Source organism: Fundulus heteroclitus, chromosome 19, assembly GCF_011125445.2.
Source record: "Fundulus heteroclitus isolate FHET01 chromosome 19, MU-UCD_Fhet_4.1, whole genome shotgun sequence".
Taxonomy (NCBI): Eukaryota; Metazoa; Chordata; class Actinopteri; order Cyprinodontiformes; family Fundulidae; genus Fundulus; species Fundulus heteroclitus.
This window is the reverse complement of record NC_046379.1, coordinates 28,374,985-28,391,634: the sequence shown is the minus strand read 5'-3', so window position 1 is coordinate 28,391,634 and position 16,650 is coordinate 28,374,985. Positions and strand designations below refer to the sequence as shown.

The window sequence follows — 16,650 nt, the reverse complement described above, 5'->3', positions numbered from 1 at the left end:
GACTTACGAAGGCAACTGGTAGCGCTGGATTTTGCGTAAGGGATCTTTGTTTGCAAAGCAGCTAAACTATTGTTTTTCCTTCCGCTTCATTATACATTACTTTGTCTTAGACTTTGGCATAAAATCACCATACCATATTTATTTCATAAACACTTAAAATGTAACATAGTAACTGACCGAAGTGCTGTACATGTATAAAAACAAAAAATAACAATGAAACAGTAAAACAAATATGCAATTAAAAGGAAAGTACAGTTTTAAGACAAATATTATCTCACTCTAAGTTGAAGGCCAATGAAAAATAATCAGTTTTTAAACAAAAACAGACAATGATCGGGCTCATCTGACCACCAGCAGGAGCTCATTCCACAATTTCAAAATTAAATACAAACACAATAAAATACTTTGAAGTTTGTGGTTGCAATGTTACAATTTATTTTTAGAAATCACTTAACTCTTGCAAAACACTTTTGCAAGAGTTAAGTATCTGGGGAACAGTGCACGTGACCTGCTTGCTTGTTTTATACTATTTTATTTCTGCTGGGATGATGGAATGGTATTTTTACTTGTCTCTCGACAGATGGCCCGACACCTGGACCCTCTGCCACCAGGTTATTTCTACAACGGCTATCAATACGTTGACATCTTTGGAGAAAAAAGAAGCTTCCATCCCAGTATCCTTTTAAATGGGTGCCTTCATGCTGCTGCCTATTGCCAGTTGATCCCAATATGTCACTCAGGCTTAGTAAAAGCTCATCAGGTTGAATTCAACCTAAAGCCAAAAACAGACACCCTTGACAAAATAAACAGCATAAACCTGACCTGGTGTAAATCCAGTCTGGTAAATATAAGTCAGTTAACATGGAGCCAGATGTTTTCTCATTGAAAACAACAAATTCACTGCATAGATGTATATCCTGCTCCATCTATTCCTTTTTTTCCTTACATCCCTGTTCCTCCAGACATGGAGGAGTTCATTAAAGAATACATTTGTGAGGCCAACAAGGAGATCGAGCAGTTCAACCGTCAGCTGGAGCAGCAAAGACAGCCGGACTTGTTTGACCCCTGATAGAATCTTTGTATGGTCACTTCGCACCATGCCATGGTTTTAATAACTAATCACACCATGTGCGTCTTCAGAAGGTGCTGTTGCTCAAGCTCATTCCATTTCTCCATTTACATTAGCAGGTTTTTCACTTTTTTTTTTTTGAGGAATTTCAATTCATTTATCTTATTCATTCACGGTCTGCCTTCTACTCTACTGCAAAACTACAAATGAAGAAGGGGAAATTGTTGTAATTTGAATCCAAACAAACACTGCAGACAAATCTAAGGCCAAAACACTGCCCTAAACCCAATGTGAATCCAGCACAACGTCTGCAAGCTATGGCACTTTCACAATCGACGGGGATTTCCAATCGCACGCTGTCACAGCTTGAGCATCTCTGTTTGTCACAGTCGGCGAATTAATGCTTCTATTTCTGGGTTGGCTTGAATAGCCGTGTGATCCTGGTGGGCTCCCTGGTGGGGTTTCTCAAGAATTGCTCCTCTTCTGTTGTCACCCAATCCGTGGTCCACCTGTTAGCTTGTTTTCAAGCCACACCGGAGCGGAGGGAGCGCTTGGTCATAGAGTGGTAAACATCAGGAAGCCTGTTGGCTCAATGGTGCTGTTTATCAAGTCCCTACAAGCCATCCCCGGCTTCATGTGAAAGCCCTCAAGACCATGAAGTAAAATACTTCATAATTAATTAAGTCCCTAAAACAATGTTTGGCGGGTAAAAATAGCCGTAAGCTGTCAAAACCACGTTGAATGGCAAGGATTACAATTTCCACTTGACATATTTCCTTTGAAAACACTTGAGTTAAAGTGTTTATTTAAAACAGAAGAATTAAGCTAAGGCTCACTGCCATCAGGTCACTGTAACTTGTTACATTGTTGTCCTTAAAATTTATCTGCACAATACATTTGTCTTAACTTGTTTGGGCATAGCACGCACCAATCAAATGTAAAACACAAAACATTAGGTGGTTAGTTTTAGATACATTTTAGAGCAAATACCATTGGAGTCAGGTAACAAAGAGTTAAACTTGATGTCCTTTTTAAATGAGTTGTTCTGCTGCTGTTTGCTCCGTGATTGAGTATCACATTAATGTTATATGCATGTCTTTAAAATTGTGGAATTTAAAAACCTGTGTAGGACCTTTTAAGCCGGCCTTGCCGGGTTTTTGAAGTTCTACAACTTTTTGGAAAGTGTATTTTAATCAGCAGTGATTTCTCTAGTACAGTGCTGGTATTTGTGAGGCTGCATAGTAACAGTGTAGACACTGAAAAAAAAATTTCAAAAGCATTTTTAAATATGATGGATAGGGATCTTCCAAGTAGAGATGCACATTCGGGGTGTTGAGACTAATCTTTAATCTCCGGGTTTTTGGAAAACTAACCTGCTACCGTTACCAAACAATGATTTCTCTCTACTAACTATAATATAAGTTGTAAGAGCGGAGTTCAAAATGTTCTTTCTAGCCATCCTGTGATAAGCAGCCATTAATTATTTATATTTGGAGAACTTTATGGCCCATGGGAGAGAGCAAGTTTGTACTATTTCAAAACCAAATGAAGATTGAGCTGAGATGTAAGCTGGCTTTAGCATTTTATTTTAACCATTACTTTGGTTTGCACGGCTAGCATTAACTAAATGGTAAAAAGAAGTGTGTATAACTGGAAAACTAGAAGATTCTTGAGTCTCCGCCAGCAGGTTACGGGCCCCCAAAAACCAGCAGGTTCCGATCGGCGACCAATTTCTCTGTGCAGCTCTACTTCTTACGGTGTCAGGAGATTTTAAAGGTGTGTATTCAGAATGGGGTTAGCAGTGCAATAGGCAGACTTTATCTTTTAGGCATTTGGATTTTCAGTAAACAGTTGAAAACAAATGCTGATCAAAGCACCACAAGTGCTGAAGATGTTAAGTAAAATCACTTATTTGAATTGGGCCATCTCTCCTCTTTGCCAGTAGTTTCATACAAAAGTGTATGTAAACCTGTTAAATGAGCAAACCTTTATTTACGTCCTAAACTAAGTCAACCTGACACTGCTGGCCCCACGGTCTCTCCCCTTAGTGTCCACTTTGATCTGTGCTAGCCGTACAATATATAGTGGTGCTGCAGTCCCTTAGACAAGTCATTTAGACGATTAAAAAAGCACCTAAAGAAAATTACACTATCGTCGTATTCAATTAGAAACATGTTGGCATGGAGAGGAGCTCATTTTATATCACTGATTTCACCAACTCTTCTCTAACTATCCTCTACTTGCTAAAAGTGCAATTCCTGCGTGTGTTTTCCTACATTCTACATAGAGCACCCTCAGATAGCTCTTTAAGGACAGAGCTGACACACACCAGCTGCTGAAACCTCAGGCTCCTTCTCTGCTCACGTAACAAATCAATGGCTTTCTTGCAATTAAATGCCACTTGGAAGAAAAAAAAGTATTACCTCAGCTCACAATCGCTGGGACAAAATTCCTACAGATTACAGAGCTTTTCCGAAATGGTACTGGATTATCTGGAACTTTAATCCTTTGGTGACAAAAGGATAACTTGCGCATAAGCTGGATCCTGGCTTTAGCATTTCAACGATGCACTCTGTGAGCTGTCTGTTTCCAGCAACAGTTGTCATAGTTGTGCTCTTATGTAATACTGCAGAGAGTTGGCTGGATTGACGGGGTGGTGGTGAGGCAGAGGAACGGGAAACCGAAGTTTCAAGAACTTTGAACCCGACTGGAGATCAAACTCCAGAGAGCCCGAGACCCCAATCACCCTGCAGGTCCTTAAAGAGACCAGGGTTATGTAACATGTTAGTGATATTTAAACACAACTTCCACTAACGTATATATAGACTCACTTATACAAGAGAAGTATCACAGCTCTGTTGTAGTTTGCATGTGCTGAGATGTCATTTCAATATTATAGTACATGTATTCTGATAAAAAATGCCTTTCACCAAACTGGTACAACAAAGAAGAGAGTAATCCATTTATTTTACATATCTGCTGAGAATTTGAATTACCTCAAAGCGACAAATAGTATTTTTGTAAGACAGTGAATTGAACATCCGCGACGCGAAACAAAATGTTTCCTCTCGCACAAGCTTCAGCAAACATTAAGGCAGATGCAATTCTTTTGTAGAAAAAAAAAAAGAGAGAATCTGATCAGTTGTGAGATGTCAGGTGTCTCTGATCCAGCAGTGCCTTGGCTACAGCTAAGAAAAGCAGAGATTAAAGCTGCATTCAGAGCTTCATCCTTCTCCCTGTGACAGGGTAGGAGGTGCTGTCAGGCAAGGATCTGTCCTTCAACAGTGTTGGTGAAAGGAATCCATGGAGTCGTTCTTTCAAGCAATGTGTTTTATTTACAAAGCCAGAGGGTGAAGTGGGCGAAGTCACACAGCGAGGCTGCTGGCAGGCTCGGGATGAATCAGGTGTTCTTCGAACTTGCAAAACCTCCCAAAAAGGAGAAAGAAAAAAAAAAGAAGTAGTAAAGCCAATGAAAACTGACTGATCCCCACTTATTGTGAATGGGACCCCAGCTGAGCCCTCCACAAGCCTCCAAGAGTGACTGCTTCACAGCTCTTTGGAAACCGGTGTTTCCATCTTTTCTGTCGTAGCTGAAGTTATAGGACAAAAACAAAGTTTGGTGTCAATTGGTTCTATAAGATGGAAGGAATTGTAATGTTCTTGTACTGCGATTTGAGAAAAATCCAGATGAGTTTTTTTTAATTCTTTTCTACTGTTAAAGTTTACATTTTTTTGAAGTGAGGTCTAAAAGGTTTTGAGTATTAGTTTCCTTACCTGAGCAGATGTCATTTCAAGTATGAGTTTGTAGGAAAGTGAGAAACAAATCAGAGATTTGGAAGGCTTTCAGCTAGTCAGCTCATTTTAGCAATTTAAAACAATTCAAACTGAGTTTTCTTCTGTTTTTTTTTTACCCATACAATGCTATTAGCTAATATAAAACTTTATTTTCACGTGGGACCATTGGTCAGCCAATCAGCATTCATGTTGTTACGCTTAAGTCAGGCCGGCAGGGGGAGTTTTCTGTTGCTTTTTGGCGTGTTTAGTTGCTGGGGAATGGGCACCCTTCATTTTGGTGCACAGTGTAAAATATTATGGTCATACGTCGATGGTGGTTAATGACTACAGATGGTATCTGGTTCAAAAGTTTTAATATGGCTCTAAATTAGGGGCTGTTTCAATGTCTTTAAGGACTCTGGACTGCATTTGATCCTCTTAAAAATCTAAACATGCACAGACTGATCAAACCTGAGCTGTTATCCTACACTCATGGATGATTTTAAATACACAGTGAGATTATGAATGGTTATCCCATTTGTAATATTAAAATAACATAATTTAATGCGTATTTGGGATCGAAACTAGCCTAAATTGAGATAACCATACAAAAACAAGAATGGTCATGTTTAGAATGATTTTTAGACTGATTATTAGGGGATATTAAAATATACTTTGGGATTTGTCAAAACTATTTACATATCATTAAGAAAATAAAAGGATTCTTTTCTGAGGGGAAAGTTAATAAAAATCTCATCTCATCCTGCGGATTAAAGGAGTTCTTCCACGGCTCCATTCATGCAAGAACCGCCACTGGGTAGGGGAACTAAAACTGATAAGTTCACGAAAACTTCACTTCCAAAAATCTAGACTATCACGTTAATACTCTAAAGAGCCAACAGTTCGGCATGTGCCCACTTGTTAAAGAAATGCATATTTTTATGATATTTTTGTGCCTATTGGGAAAAGGCAGCTTGAAAATGGATTTTTACCTATCCGAGTATTTTGATAGCCCGAAGGGAACGTTGACGCTAATTGTTTCGAATGTCCTGTCCGGCTAAGGTTAAAAGAAAATCACAGGCCTCACTTCCTCACAGCCCTGTCAGGCCATGAAAGGACTATACTCAGGTGAAATATGATTAACTTACCTAAGATTCCATATTCGTCCTGTCAAACTTAGGTCTCACTGAGGCACATAGAGGTGAAATTGTGCTGAGAATATTCAATGCGCAGCCAAACGCAGACCGGTTGCAAAAACATGCTGTAGCTCATGTGGAGGAACAGTCGTGACTGAAGTCAGCTGTTTGATGTCATGACAGCAGAATTTGATCTATAAAAAGATTACAAAGGGCTCATTTCTTTTTCAACTTCTTACTAGCTGCTAAAAGTAAAAAAAAAAAACATTTTCTTTTTGTCTCTTTTGTGGTGAGAAGCAAAGAAATATGTAACTTTTGCCAAACTGACTTTCACATTTGGTGGGTTTGCACAGAAAGTGGGCTAAACCGACTTGCATTTGCACTAAACAACTGTAACTTCTGTTTTTTTCCTGTGACTGATGCTTTTATAAATTGTTGTATTTATTGCACCATATAACTAATAAAGTTGTTTATATGGCGGACTACCTTCTTTTATCCCTTAGTTCAGCATGTGGTAGATGGAATATGACTGCCTACAGGTTGCTGCCTGTTTTGCCTGTATTGCTTTCAGGCAGCAGCAGCAGCAGCAGCACTCCCAGCCAGTTCGGGGTGGTAGTGGATTTGTCACCTGGTGAGGGAACATGAGTCCTTTCTGCTCTGAAAGCTTGTATCTGCACCATCTGTGCCAGAGAGGGATTGGGAAAGTTGGGTTAAACAGATCAGCGGAGTGCGTAAGAGCTTTTATCTGTGTGTTCGTATTAACGTGGGCTTTTTTAAGTGAAAGCTGCAGCCAAAATACTGCTGAGAGAAATTGAGGACCGTGCCCTACATATCCTTCAATTTCCTAATGCCTTGTGAGCCTTTGCATGTGGGACCGAAAGAGAAAGGAAGACGCGGCTCGTGTTGTGTCCTTGCATTGTTGCCAGGCAGATACAATCCTCCACATGTCTGACCTCTGACATCAGCGTTTCCTCGCCTCTCTCCTGCCACCACTGTGTCGCCAGTTACTCCCCAGCGACTCAGGGCAAGACTACCCACCCTTTACACTTTTAGCCTACGTTAAACACTCACCATATCTCCACCGTTCCCCTTTTTCTCCGGCCTGCCCCTCTATTGTTGTGTTTTTGCAGAACCACTGAGCTGAGGCTATTTGTGGGTTATTATATGACAGCAACATGTAAACACTCATCACTTCCACTACTGTCTGCAAAAGCCTGCCGAGTGAGCCATGGTCATTACAACAATGGATCAGTGTACTAAATGTATTCACTTTCATACAGCTCAAAGGAAATGAAGACTTTCTGTCTACATGATTTACTCTGTTAGGGTAACCCAGTTGTTGCATTAACACTTTGTTTCTGAAGTTCCACAAGTTTCAGTCCTGGGTACATTATTTTTTTTTTTTTTTACCTTTTTCACTGAGGAAGTATCATCGTTTTACTGACACTTCAAATCACCTTTATGTCAATGATAGCTCTATATGTTGCTCTTCAATTTATATTTATAGAGACCTTTACAATTCCAGTGCATATCAAATCCATCTCTCATTTAAGTAGTCTTTCTAAATTGATTCCATTGTTCTTGTCACCATGCCTAGATTATAGCAATTAGCTTTTTTACTGGGCAAAACAGCATCTCTTTCACAACTCCAAGCCAGTCAAAATTCTGCTGCTCGGATAAAACACACAATCTAGAAAGCATGCTTATATTACTCCTATTTATTTTTTATGATTTATTTTGTTTATAGTTTTATTACTGTGTCTTTATTGAGGGGTTTATACATACATTTTTATTATATTTTTGTAATTATAAATTGCTCCGGAATAGAAATCACAATCGGTCAAAAAACTGTTAGAAAGATAAAAAAAACATAAATCGCACTGGACTATACACATTTATTTCACACAATGAAAGACAAAAAACTTAAACCAATTTATTAAATTCCACAGCTTCATCCACAACCAGCTGAATAACGTGGAACATACCTGGGAGGATGAATGGAGTAAATTAGCAACTCCAACCAGTAAGGTTTTATTACACCTAAATTAGCCCGTGAGCGTAACGGTGCTACGTGCTAAGCTAACAGTACAACACGGATGTTTCAGATCAACATAAAGCTTACGTGCATCAGAGAAGTTGTAAACCACCTGGACAACAGAGCTGTAAGCTAACAGCTGTAGCTGTTAGCTTCACAGACAGCCCAATAACAGGGTTCTGTTGCAGTCAGGGCCTTTGAGCTGCACCATACAACGCTCCCCTGCATGAATCCATACCGAAACAGAGAAACTACATACAAACGTGTTAAGTCTTTGTTGTCAGTAAGTTAATGTTTTAATTAATTTTTAAGTGGTACAGGAGCAAGATAGTTTTCACAAGCCTAGCGAGTCCTCTTGTGGCTATAGACGGTAATGTTTACTCCTTGGTTCATGGTGGTCAATATGCATTACCATTTAAAGTTGATATATAAGTCGCACCTGAATATAATTTGCAGAATGGGCCAAACTATGAAAAAAAAGTGTAACTTGTAGTCCGAAAAATACGGTGCTTGCTTACTTGTGTTTAGATGCATTTAACTGGAATGAATAGCGTGGCATCAGCAACCTTGACCCAAGCTTAAGCTGCCCCAAAAGGGCTGGTCTATTTCTGGCTACATGGATGGTGTCACACACACACTGTAGAGTTTATCTGGAAAACATCTGAATATGGAAAGACAACTTTCTGGGAAGAAATTATGCATTAGTGATATAAAGAGCAATGACTGAATACCACTGCATACTCCAAACATGTAATGTTCATCGTAGAAATATTAACTGATACTTTGGTGTGGTTGTACATGTTCATATTTAGTTTTTTTTTTATATGGATGATGTTGCTCTCTGCCCAAGGTTCCAGGTTTGGTCAATAAGGAGTGAGCTCCCTTTTTACTATGTACGGTATAAGCACTTTAAAGATCTGCTCGTATACCCTAGGTGCTCATCATTCACAAGTTGGGATCTGATTCAAAGTTTTCCCATTTGGTGCTATATTAAAGGGCTATTTTATATTTTGTAAGGAATCTGGACTGCATATGTAGTTTGACATGAAAGATGTGATGGATCAAACCTTTACTCCATTGTTCAACACCAAAAAAAGATTCATTCAAATAGAGTTTGAGGTCCATGAGACCTTTTATTCTTTTTATAGACATACAAAAAAGAGCTGAGGTGGGTTGGTGCAGGAGGAGGGACCGGCCCAGGGGACTATTCAGCCACGAGCTGCACTTCCTAGAAGTCAACATGTTGTTTTTTTTGTTTTTGTTGTTTTCAATCTAAATACAGTGTCTACTGCAAAAAAAGCTTCATAAACTAGTTGTCTTTAAAATTAATTTTTATTGTATACCTTTTGACACAATAAGTGTGGCATGACATGGCACACTTATTGTGAACATTCTCCATTGATGTAACTGCATCACTTAGCACCACTGATATAGTCTGAAAGAGTTTTTGTTTGTTTTGCAGAACGTTACAGTCTTCTTAGAATACCTGGGTGCCCTATTAATGAATATTTACTTTTAGGGATATTATAAGAACTACAAAATACATCAGAACACCTGATGAACAACAATACATCGCTGTTAAACTGATTCATTATTGCTTCAAAAAAAAAAAGCCTATAGGTAGGACCAATGAGACATGTATGTTTTTATAAAAAATGTGTTGTGGACAGGTGAGATCGAAGTGGAGATGTTTACTAAAATAACAATCAAGAAGCATATCACAGGAAGTAACTCATACCAAAAGTCAAGCACAATAGCGGAGGTCTTAGCATCTTGCTCACATTGAATCAACCACAAACACTGTATACTACAGTCTTCTGGAGTCAATCTATATGTTGCTTGTCCAACTTCTTAAGTTCATTTAAAACTGGGTCAAACAAAAACAAACAAGGGATTCAGAACAGAGCGGCAAATCTATAGAAAATTGTCTAACGAAGAAAAGAAACATTGTGTCGTGATGGTCTAATTAAAGCCCAGCCCCCGAGCTGTCTGAGGTGCCCCAGTGGAACTCTAACAAACTGTACAAACTTCTGTCAATGAACTGAAGCAGACTAGAAACAAAGAAAACATAAAACATACGTACACAACATAAGGAGAGACAGTTAACGTTATAAAGAAAATAAGTCATGGTATTTCTGTTAAAGGATGTTGTTGAAGCTAGTCAATTATTGGGTGTTCGTAATTATGACCAGTACTATAGCTCCTGGGAAAATCTTGTATAAATCTAAAGCAAACCTCCCAAAAACCTTTAGTCTGCCATTGTTTCATAGAGTTTCACTGGAACATAGCTGATACACTTATTTACACCTTAAAGATTTATGTATTAGTAAAAATTATTCTGTTAAACCAGAAAGACTACAGTTCACAGTTTAAATTATTTCATTGAGTCTGAACCGTAAACTGATTTCTGTTAGTCCTCATGAGTATCATCATTCTCGTGCTGCTTTACATCAAATATCATCAAAACTGACATTTCACTGGAGTCCCCCAAAGAACCTGCCAGTTTCAGTTGCTGATGGCCGTTTCCACTGAAAACCTTCCCCTCCCAGACTCTACTCTTGTTCAATTTTAGATCAGTTCGGTCCTCTCCCACCACACTTACCCGGAGGGCTCCAGGGACTCGAACCCTGAAAAGGACCCAGGAGAGTGGCTCGAGCAGACCCACACGAGGCTCAAACAGCACACAGCCTTTCCCCCAGGCTGAGTAGACACAGGGGAATGGAGGCCTTATCTGAGGGAAGCTGTTCTTCAAAACAAAATCACACATTGGGCTGAAATCTCCACCGGAGGTGATGCGGGCATAGAGTCCCAGCCGATACATCCCAGCCTCGGGTAGACTCAGACTCACAGTCACTTTGTGGTCTGTGTAGGTGCAGAATATGTAACGTGAAAGTGGAAAGGTTGAGGGTATGTTCTTTTTGCTGAGTACATAGTGAAGTTCAAGGTCCTGCTGGTTGTGGAAGGTAATGTTACACTTGCCTTGCTGGGTACTCACCAAGGCCGAGTTGTGGCTGAACCTAGATAACCCTGCCCTAGCCGTTCGGGTTCCTGGCCCACATGCTGATCCAAGATTTGGAGGAAACAGCTCTTCTAACCCAACAACCTTTCCTTTGCAGTGCAGCAGGTAATTTGCAGCATTCTCAAACTTGACTTCTGTTTTCTCATAGTCCCGCACGAACAACGAAAGTCGGTAGAAACCATGAAAAGGGCACAAGACATGACACGTCAGACTGTCCGGTTGAATCTGAGTGGCCAGACAGCACTTGGATATAGCATCGTCCATTTGTGGGTGGACAAGTTCACATAACACCATTAGAGGCTTACAAGTTTTCAACACCAGGTCAAAGACCCCATCTTCCACTTCAGTAACCTCGCTGTTCTGGGAACTGCCTATGACACCCAAGGATCCCGCAAAAGGTTGTAGGCCCCAGGACAGAAAGGGGTTCTCTGGGATGTCCTCAGTGGCCTTTGGGTTTGGACACTCCACAGTGAAGGAGCAAACCCAAACCAGAGGTGTCATAGCTTTTTCAGATCTGGCAAACAACTGGACATCATACGTGTCACTTTGAGGTGGCATGAGCTGCAACTTCATGCTCCGATGAGAGACAGTTAGAAGGCCAAAGGAAGAACTGCTTGACTCTTTCTGCTCTAACGCTCCACAGTGAAGGAGATCTTGATGCTGTGTGATCTCATAGGTGAACGTGGTCGGCCTGGAGAACCCAAGGGATACAGTTGCCTCCCCATCATCTGAGTAGGAAGTGAAAGGAAAATGATTAGAAGATCAGAAGAAATATCAGTGAATTAGGAAGTATAAGAACATTAAATTAAACATTGAATATGTTGAATTCATTTGATACTCTAAAGTAGATTTAACTGTAAAAAAAACTTTATACATTCAGGATTTAGAAAATACAGTCCTCTTGTAAAATAAAAAACTCTGAACCTGTGATAATGTGATAGTGAAGAGGACTTATCAGCCTGAGACCCATGGTGAAGAAGGCTGAGGTCTTAAAGACCCTTTTTTCAAATTCCTCAATGGAGATGGGCTTGTCCAAGAGTTGCCATTTCTGCTCATCTGGGAAGTGTGAATCAATGAATTCCTCTGGGTCAGTTAGGAAATAGAAGTCATCAAACCTTGATTAAGAAAGACAGACATTGGATTTGCCTGGTACTCAACTGTGCTGTTCATAAGCGTAATCAGAATAAACATACTACAGTAATCAACTTTAGTTATTTCTCTTGTGCACTTGTAATGAAGGTAAACAATGAAAGATAGATTTTGGGATCATTTCCTTTCTGCACCTTTTGACAAAGCTTTCATTTTGCATATCTACTTGTCCAGCTCCCCAACAGGCATCCAGCAGGAACCACTCCCCTGCCAGAAGCACAGCGTTCCACAGGTGATCCGACTTCACATGCTTCAGGCTATGACCTTGTCGGTAACCAATACCCTTACTGTGACCCGTCACTTCTTGGCACTCGATGCCCACTTCTCTGTAAACAAAGTCCAAACAGTACATGTTTTTACATGCATTTTGTTTTGTGACCCAATCTCTGTGACGTTTATGGTCTATTAACACTCTACAAATGGTTTATTGACATTTTATCTCCATTAAAAATAGACAGTAAAGCAAAATAGCTATTTTTTTCTTGTCCATAGGATATTCATAAAAGAGAGGGTGCCTTCAGATGTTAGCAGTTCCAACAACACTCAAGATGAGCAGCACTTTCACACCCTTTGACGTCAAAGGACTTGCTTAACATCTACTAGTCTTTGTTCATTCTCCATGGTAACCATCTGTTGACCTGGTCAATGGGTGGTGGTAGTTCCAACTGTTTCATTGTGGTTACCTCCCATAAGACCTTTATTATCTCAACATCTCCTAATAGACACATAGTTTGACCACCTTTGTTGTTGAAGGATGATAATTGCAAGAGATGGTAGTTCATCTAGCTGGATTTAGACACATTGCTATAGAAGTGACTGTGAACAAAATGCGGCAGTCTGTTCCTTTGTGGGAGTACATGCTGTTTGTGAACTTAAAACTATAAATAAGTACTTCCCTATATCCAGGGAAAGAAAGATTAACAGAAAAAACAGTGATGTAGCTTTTTCTGGAGCCTAGCTTCTGTCTCCAAACACATCGCATTCCGTGCATCTTCAGGTTGACCAGTAAGGACATGCTCCAGCAGAGGACCACAGGGCCCCTCCATCACAACAAGGCATCCATCGACCTCTGTAGATAATTAAAGACTGCCCTTTTTTCTCCAATGAAAACAAAAAAGAAAACCCCCTCTGTTGTAGTGGTCAAATTAAACATAGTGTTCCACACTACACTTTATACAGACACTCTGGCTTTTAGTGGTAAAATAGCAGCTGTTGTATTGGTATTTATTGTATCAAGGGGAATTAAGAGTGCGTACCTGCACATCTTTGTACAAAGATTGGAGTAGCTACAGCAAACACCCCGACCGGCAGCTATCACCTCCTCTGGGGAGCTCAGCTTTTCTGTGTGGCCAAGATACCCGCTCACATCATACTCTGTGAAGACATTCACTTGATTTATTCAAAAGATCACACATTTGGCACCGGTGTCTAGAACAGATCATTCACAAATACAGTACTAACACCGTATAGAATAATGCAGTATGCAGGTGAGGGTTGTGTATTTGAGTAAACTTACCGATGTTGTTGCACAGCCACACCCAGATGGCGCGGAGTTGCTCCAGCTCGTTCCTGGCACCCTGTGTGATGCTTTTTACGATTGTCTTCACATCATACACACACTTTTGTTTCAGCTGGACAACACACACACACACACACATACAAGTAGGCCGTCAAGTTTAGAAAACAAGTTTCTACTGGCCTTTAGGACCAGATGTCTTTTAGCAACATCCAAATCGTCTTTTGAAACAACATAGGGTCCTTTTGTTTGTTGAACGAAGAAGGCTGCTCTCAGATCAGCTTGTTGATTGTTGACATTTTACAGCAGTAGATGGGCTAAATAATTAATGGCTAGTTTTTTGATAAGTTCTACTGCTTAGATTTACTGGGAAAAGGGATCTGCTAGGCACTGCCCATGATAAAGTATTGGTAGGAACAAAAGGCAGCCATTCTTTTTCTTGTTTTGATGCAGTCGGATATCCTCACCTCTGCTCCTGCCCTGATCACATCGGAGTCCAGTCTATGGAAGACCTCTGAACTTTTGAAAAGGTCCCTGCTGCGCTTTCTTTGGCCTGGCAGAGCAGCATTTAGTCCCCCCCTCTGTCCCAGTTGTGCTTTCTGGTGCAGGTGTGTCTGTTCATTTGGCTCCTTCCTCTGTGCACTTTTTTTCACAGCTGTGATGGACTTGGCTGCACTTTCTGACGACAGCTGCCTCTTTGCTGCTGGTCGTTGATCCTCACCCTCCACTCTCAGATTTTCAGCCATGCTCTGCCTGGCAACAACGGCATTCTGGGAGGCTTCGGCACTGACAGAGAGCTGGACAGCTGCTGTGTCTCCCCCATCAGGAGGTTTTGTGCTCTCCAGAGCTTGGTCCTCATTGTTTACAAATGCTTGCACAACCGTAATACGGGTGGGCTCACCTAATATTGGATTGTCCTTAGGTGTATGAAGTTCTGGATCTTTTACCAGTGAAGGTCCCTTCTGGGTCACCTTGTCTTGAGAAGAAAGGCTTACAGAGCAGGCAAATGGAAAGGAGAACTTCTGCAATGCAACTTCGGCTGACATTAAGCTGGGTGCATGGTTTTCTGTGGAAAGCGAAGGGAGGTGAGATTTAAAAGAGGTTGTGATCCCTCATTTCATTGCACCTTTTGTTTTTAGCGTTTTGAGCACAAGTTTTGCAGGCATAAGATGTTCTGTTCTACAGCAGGATTTTTTTAGGCTGACCATGTGGCAATTCATGCCTGCTAGACAGACCTTTTGTACCTCTGTGAAAACTTTAATTGAACTGAATTTTCTAAAACCTACTCAGTCAGCTCTAATGAGTAGTATCTACCAGCAGGAGGTCTGTTCATTTGATCAGGAGACATAATTTCTCATATTTCATAATAGTCAACTGGCCCAGATGAATATCAGAAACACAATTAATGGAAATACAAAGTTTCACATTTGTCCCCAGGAAATTTCATGACTATCTCCAAAGTTAAGCTACAATAAAAATGAACAGATATGCAACAGTGTAAGCTAATGAGTATAAAAAGTTTTTTTTTTTCATGAGTACATGAAGCATTGTTTCTGAGGAATCTTTTCAAATAGGACTCCTGATCCTCATAACGCCAGCCGCATGCAGAGAGATTACTCCTATAGCACATTCTGTTAAAGACAGTGATAAATCTTCAATTAGATAAAGTCTATTCATAACCATAAATGAAACCAAAGATTAGAACCATTTATCAGTGTCACAGCATCGGCACAACGAAGCCTTGTGACACTTCCTAAGAGCTGATGAACATGTTCATCGTGAGATATAAATTGGCTGCACATGGGAACACAGTCTGCTGAAAAACAACTTTTTTCAAAGAGAAAGCCATTGGCACAGTGGTCGTCCTTCTGCCTTGACCCAGGCTAAAGGCCTGTGCTGGCTAAGATCTGCCCTGCTCAAGTGTCCCTCAGCAGATCATTAAGTGCTGCCACTGCAGCCAATGGACCACAGCTAACCCTGACCTCGACATTTCTTGGAGCACTATAAAAGGTCCCAAACTGTGCATCAACCTTCATGTTGGGGTAAATTGAATGCCACCAACATAAAAAAAAATCATGATTGTGTTTCTCTGAGAAAAAAACAACAACTTTAAAGCTCACTCTATTTTAGTTTTTACAGATATCGCTCCCGTCATGATGGTAACTCTTCAAAACCGTTATTGAAATATATATATTTTTTATTCCTACATCTCTAGATGCTAATGAGGCTTTTACTTGCCTTTTCAGAAGGTATAATGTCTGGTGGATGCCTGCTGATCTGTCGGGCAAGGATGTTTCCACTGTGTGTTCTCAGTGGTCCCTCGTTGCGGGGGGAGGCTTAAATACTGCGCAAGTGGCCAGCCAGGACAGGCCCCAGAATAACAGGCCTAAAAATACTACAAAGCAGTTAAGACCAGCCAATAGAACAAGCCCCAGCTGAGGAGTGTGTCTATGTGTGTATTTACAAGCACAAATGTATGCTTCTGATGTACGTTGTGACTTCTTGTGGCTATACTTTGCTTGAATTTGCTGGTCAGTACATCCACAACAGACTTTAGGACTCAAGTGAGTGTGAAATGTTATTGCAATGTTAGTGATGATTATTTGTATTTAAATTACTATTCAGTTGCTAGCTATGTTCAACTACATTCATGTATATAGATTATCAAATATCTTAATCAGTCTAATATTATATCAACATTCTGGCCCTAATGAATGATCCTTATCACACATTTAAAGAAGCAACAGATTTCTGTGCATTGCTCAGTTTCAGATTTATTTACACTAGCAGATTTATGACATTTAAAGAAAGATTACATTTATTGCCTATAGAATGAAGGTTTCTTTTCTAATTATTGAATTATGCAGTCATCACACAGACATGGAAAAGGATAAAGTGTTTTGAATAATAAATTATGTTCTAAGTATTATCTAACCTGATTTTACAAGATTA

At 40.2% G+C, this 16,650-nt stretch overlaps 2 protein-coding genes across 2 annotated transcripts in view; one reads left to right on the top strand and one right to left on the bottom strand.

Annotated features, from left to right (window-relative positions):
- c19h20orf194 (chromosome 19 C20orf194 homolog) overlaps nucleotides 1-4,195 on the top strand; it is a 35,279-nt gene extending 31,084 nt beyond the window's left edge. Inside the window, exons 36-37 of the mRNA XM_012872132.3 lie at nucleotides 581-674; nucleotides 963-4,195. Coding sequence (XP_012727586.2) covers nucleotides 581-674; nucleotides 963-1,069 — 201 coding nt within the window. The 3' untranslated portion in view covers nucleotides 1,070-4,195. The remainder of the gene's footprint in view (nucleotides 1-580; nucleotides 675-962) is intronic.
- A 4,927-nt stretch (nucleotides 4,196-9,122) lies between these two features.
- On the bottom strand, nucleotides 9,123-16,040 carry ky (kyphoscoliosis peptidase). The gene is made up of 7 exons (XM_012872120.3): nucleotides 15,937-16,040; nucleotides 14,166-14,764; nucleotides 13,699-13,813; nucleotides 13,439-13,556; nucleotides 12,317-12,508; nucleotides 11,958-12,148; nucleotides 9,123-11,761 (listed from the first exon to the last, which is right to left on the bottom strand). Exons 2-7 carry the CDS (start codon nucleotides 14,742-14,744, stop codon nucleotides 10,425-10,427), a joined length of 2,532 nt encoding a protein of 843 aa, XP_012727574.2. The 5' UTR covers nucleotides 14,745-14,764; nucleotides 15,937-16,040; the 3' UTR covers nucleotides 9,123-10,424.
- Nucleotides 16,041-16,650: the final 610 nt, after the last annotated feature.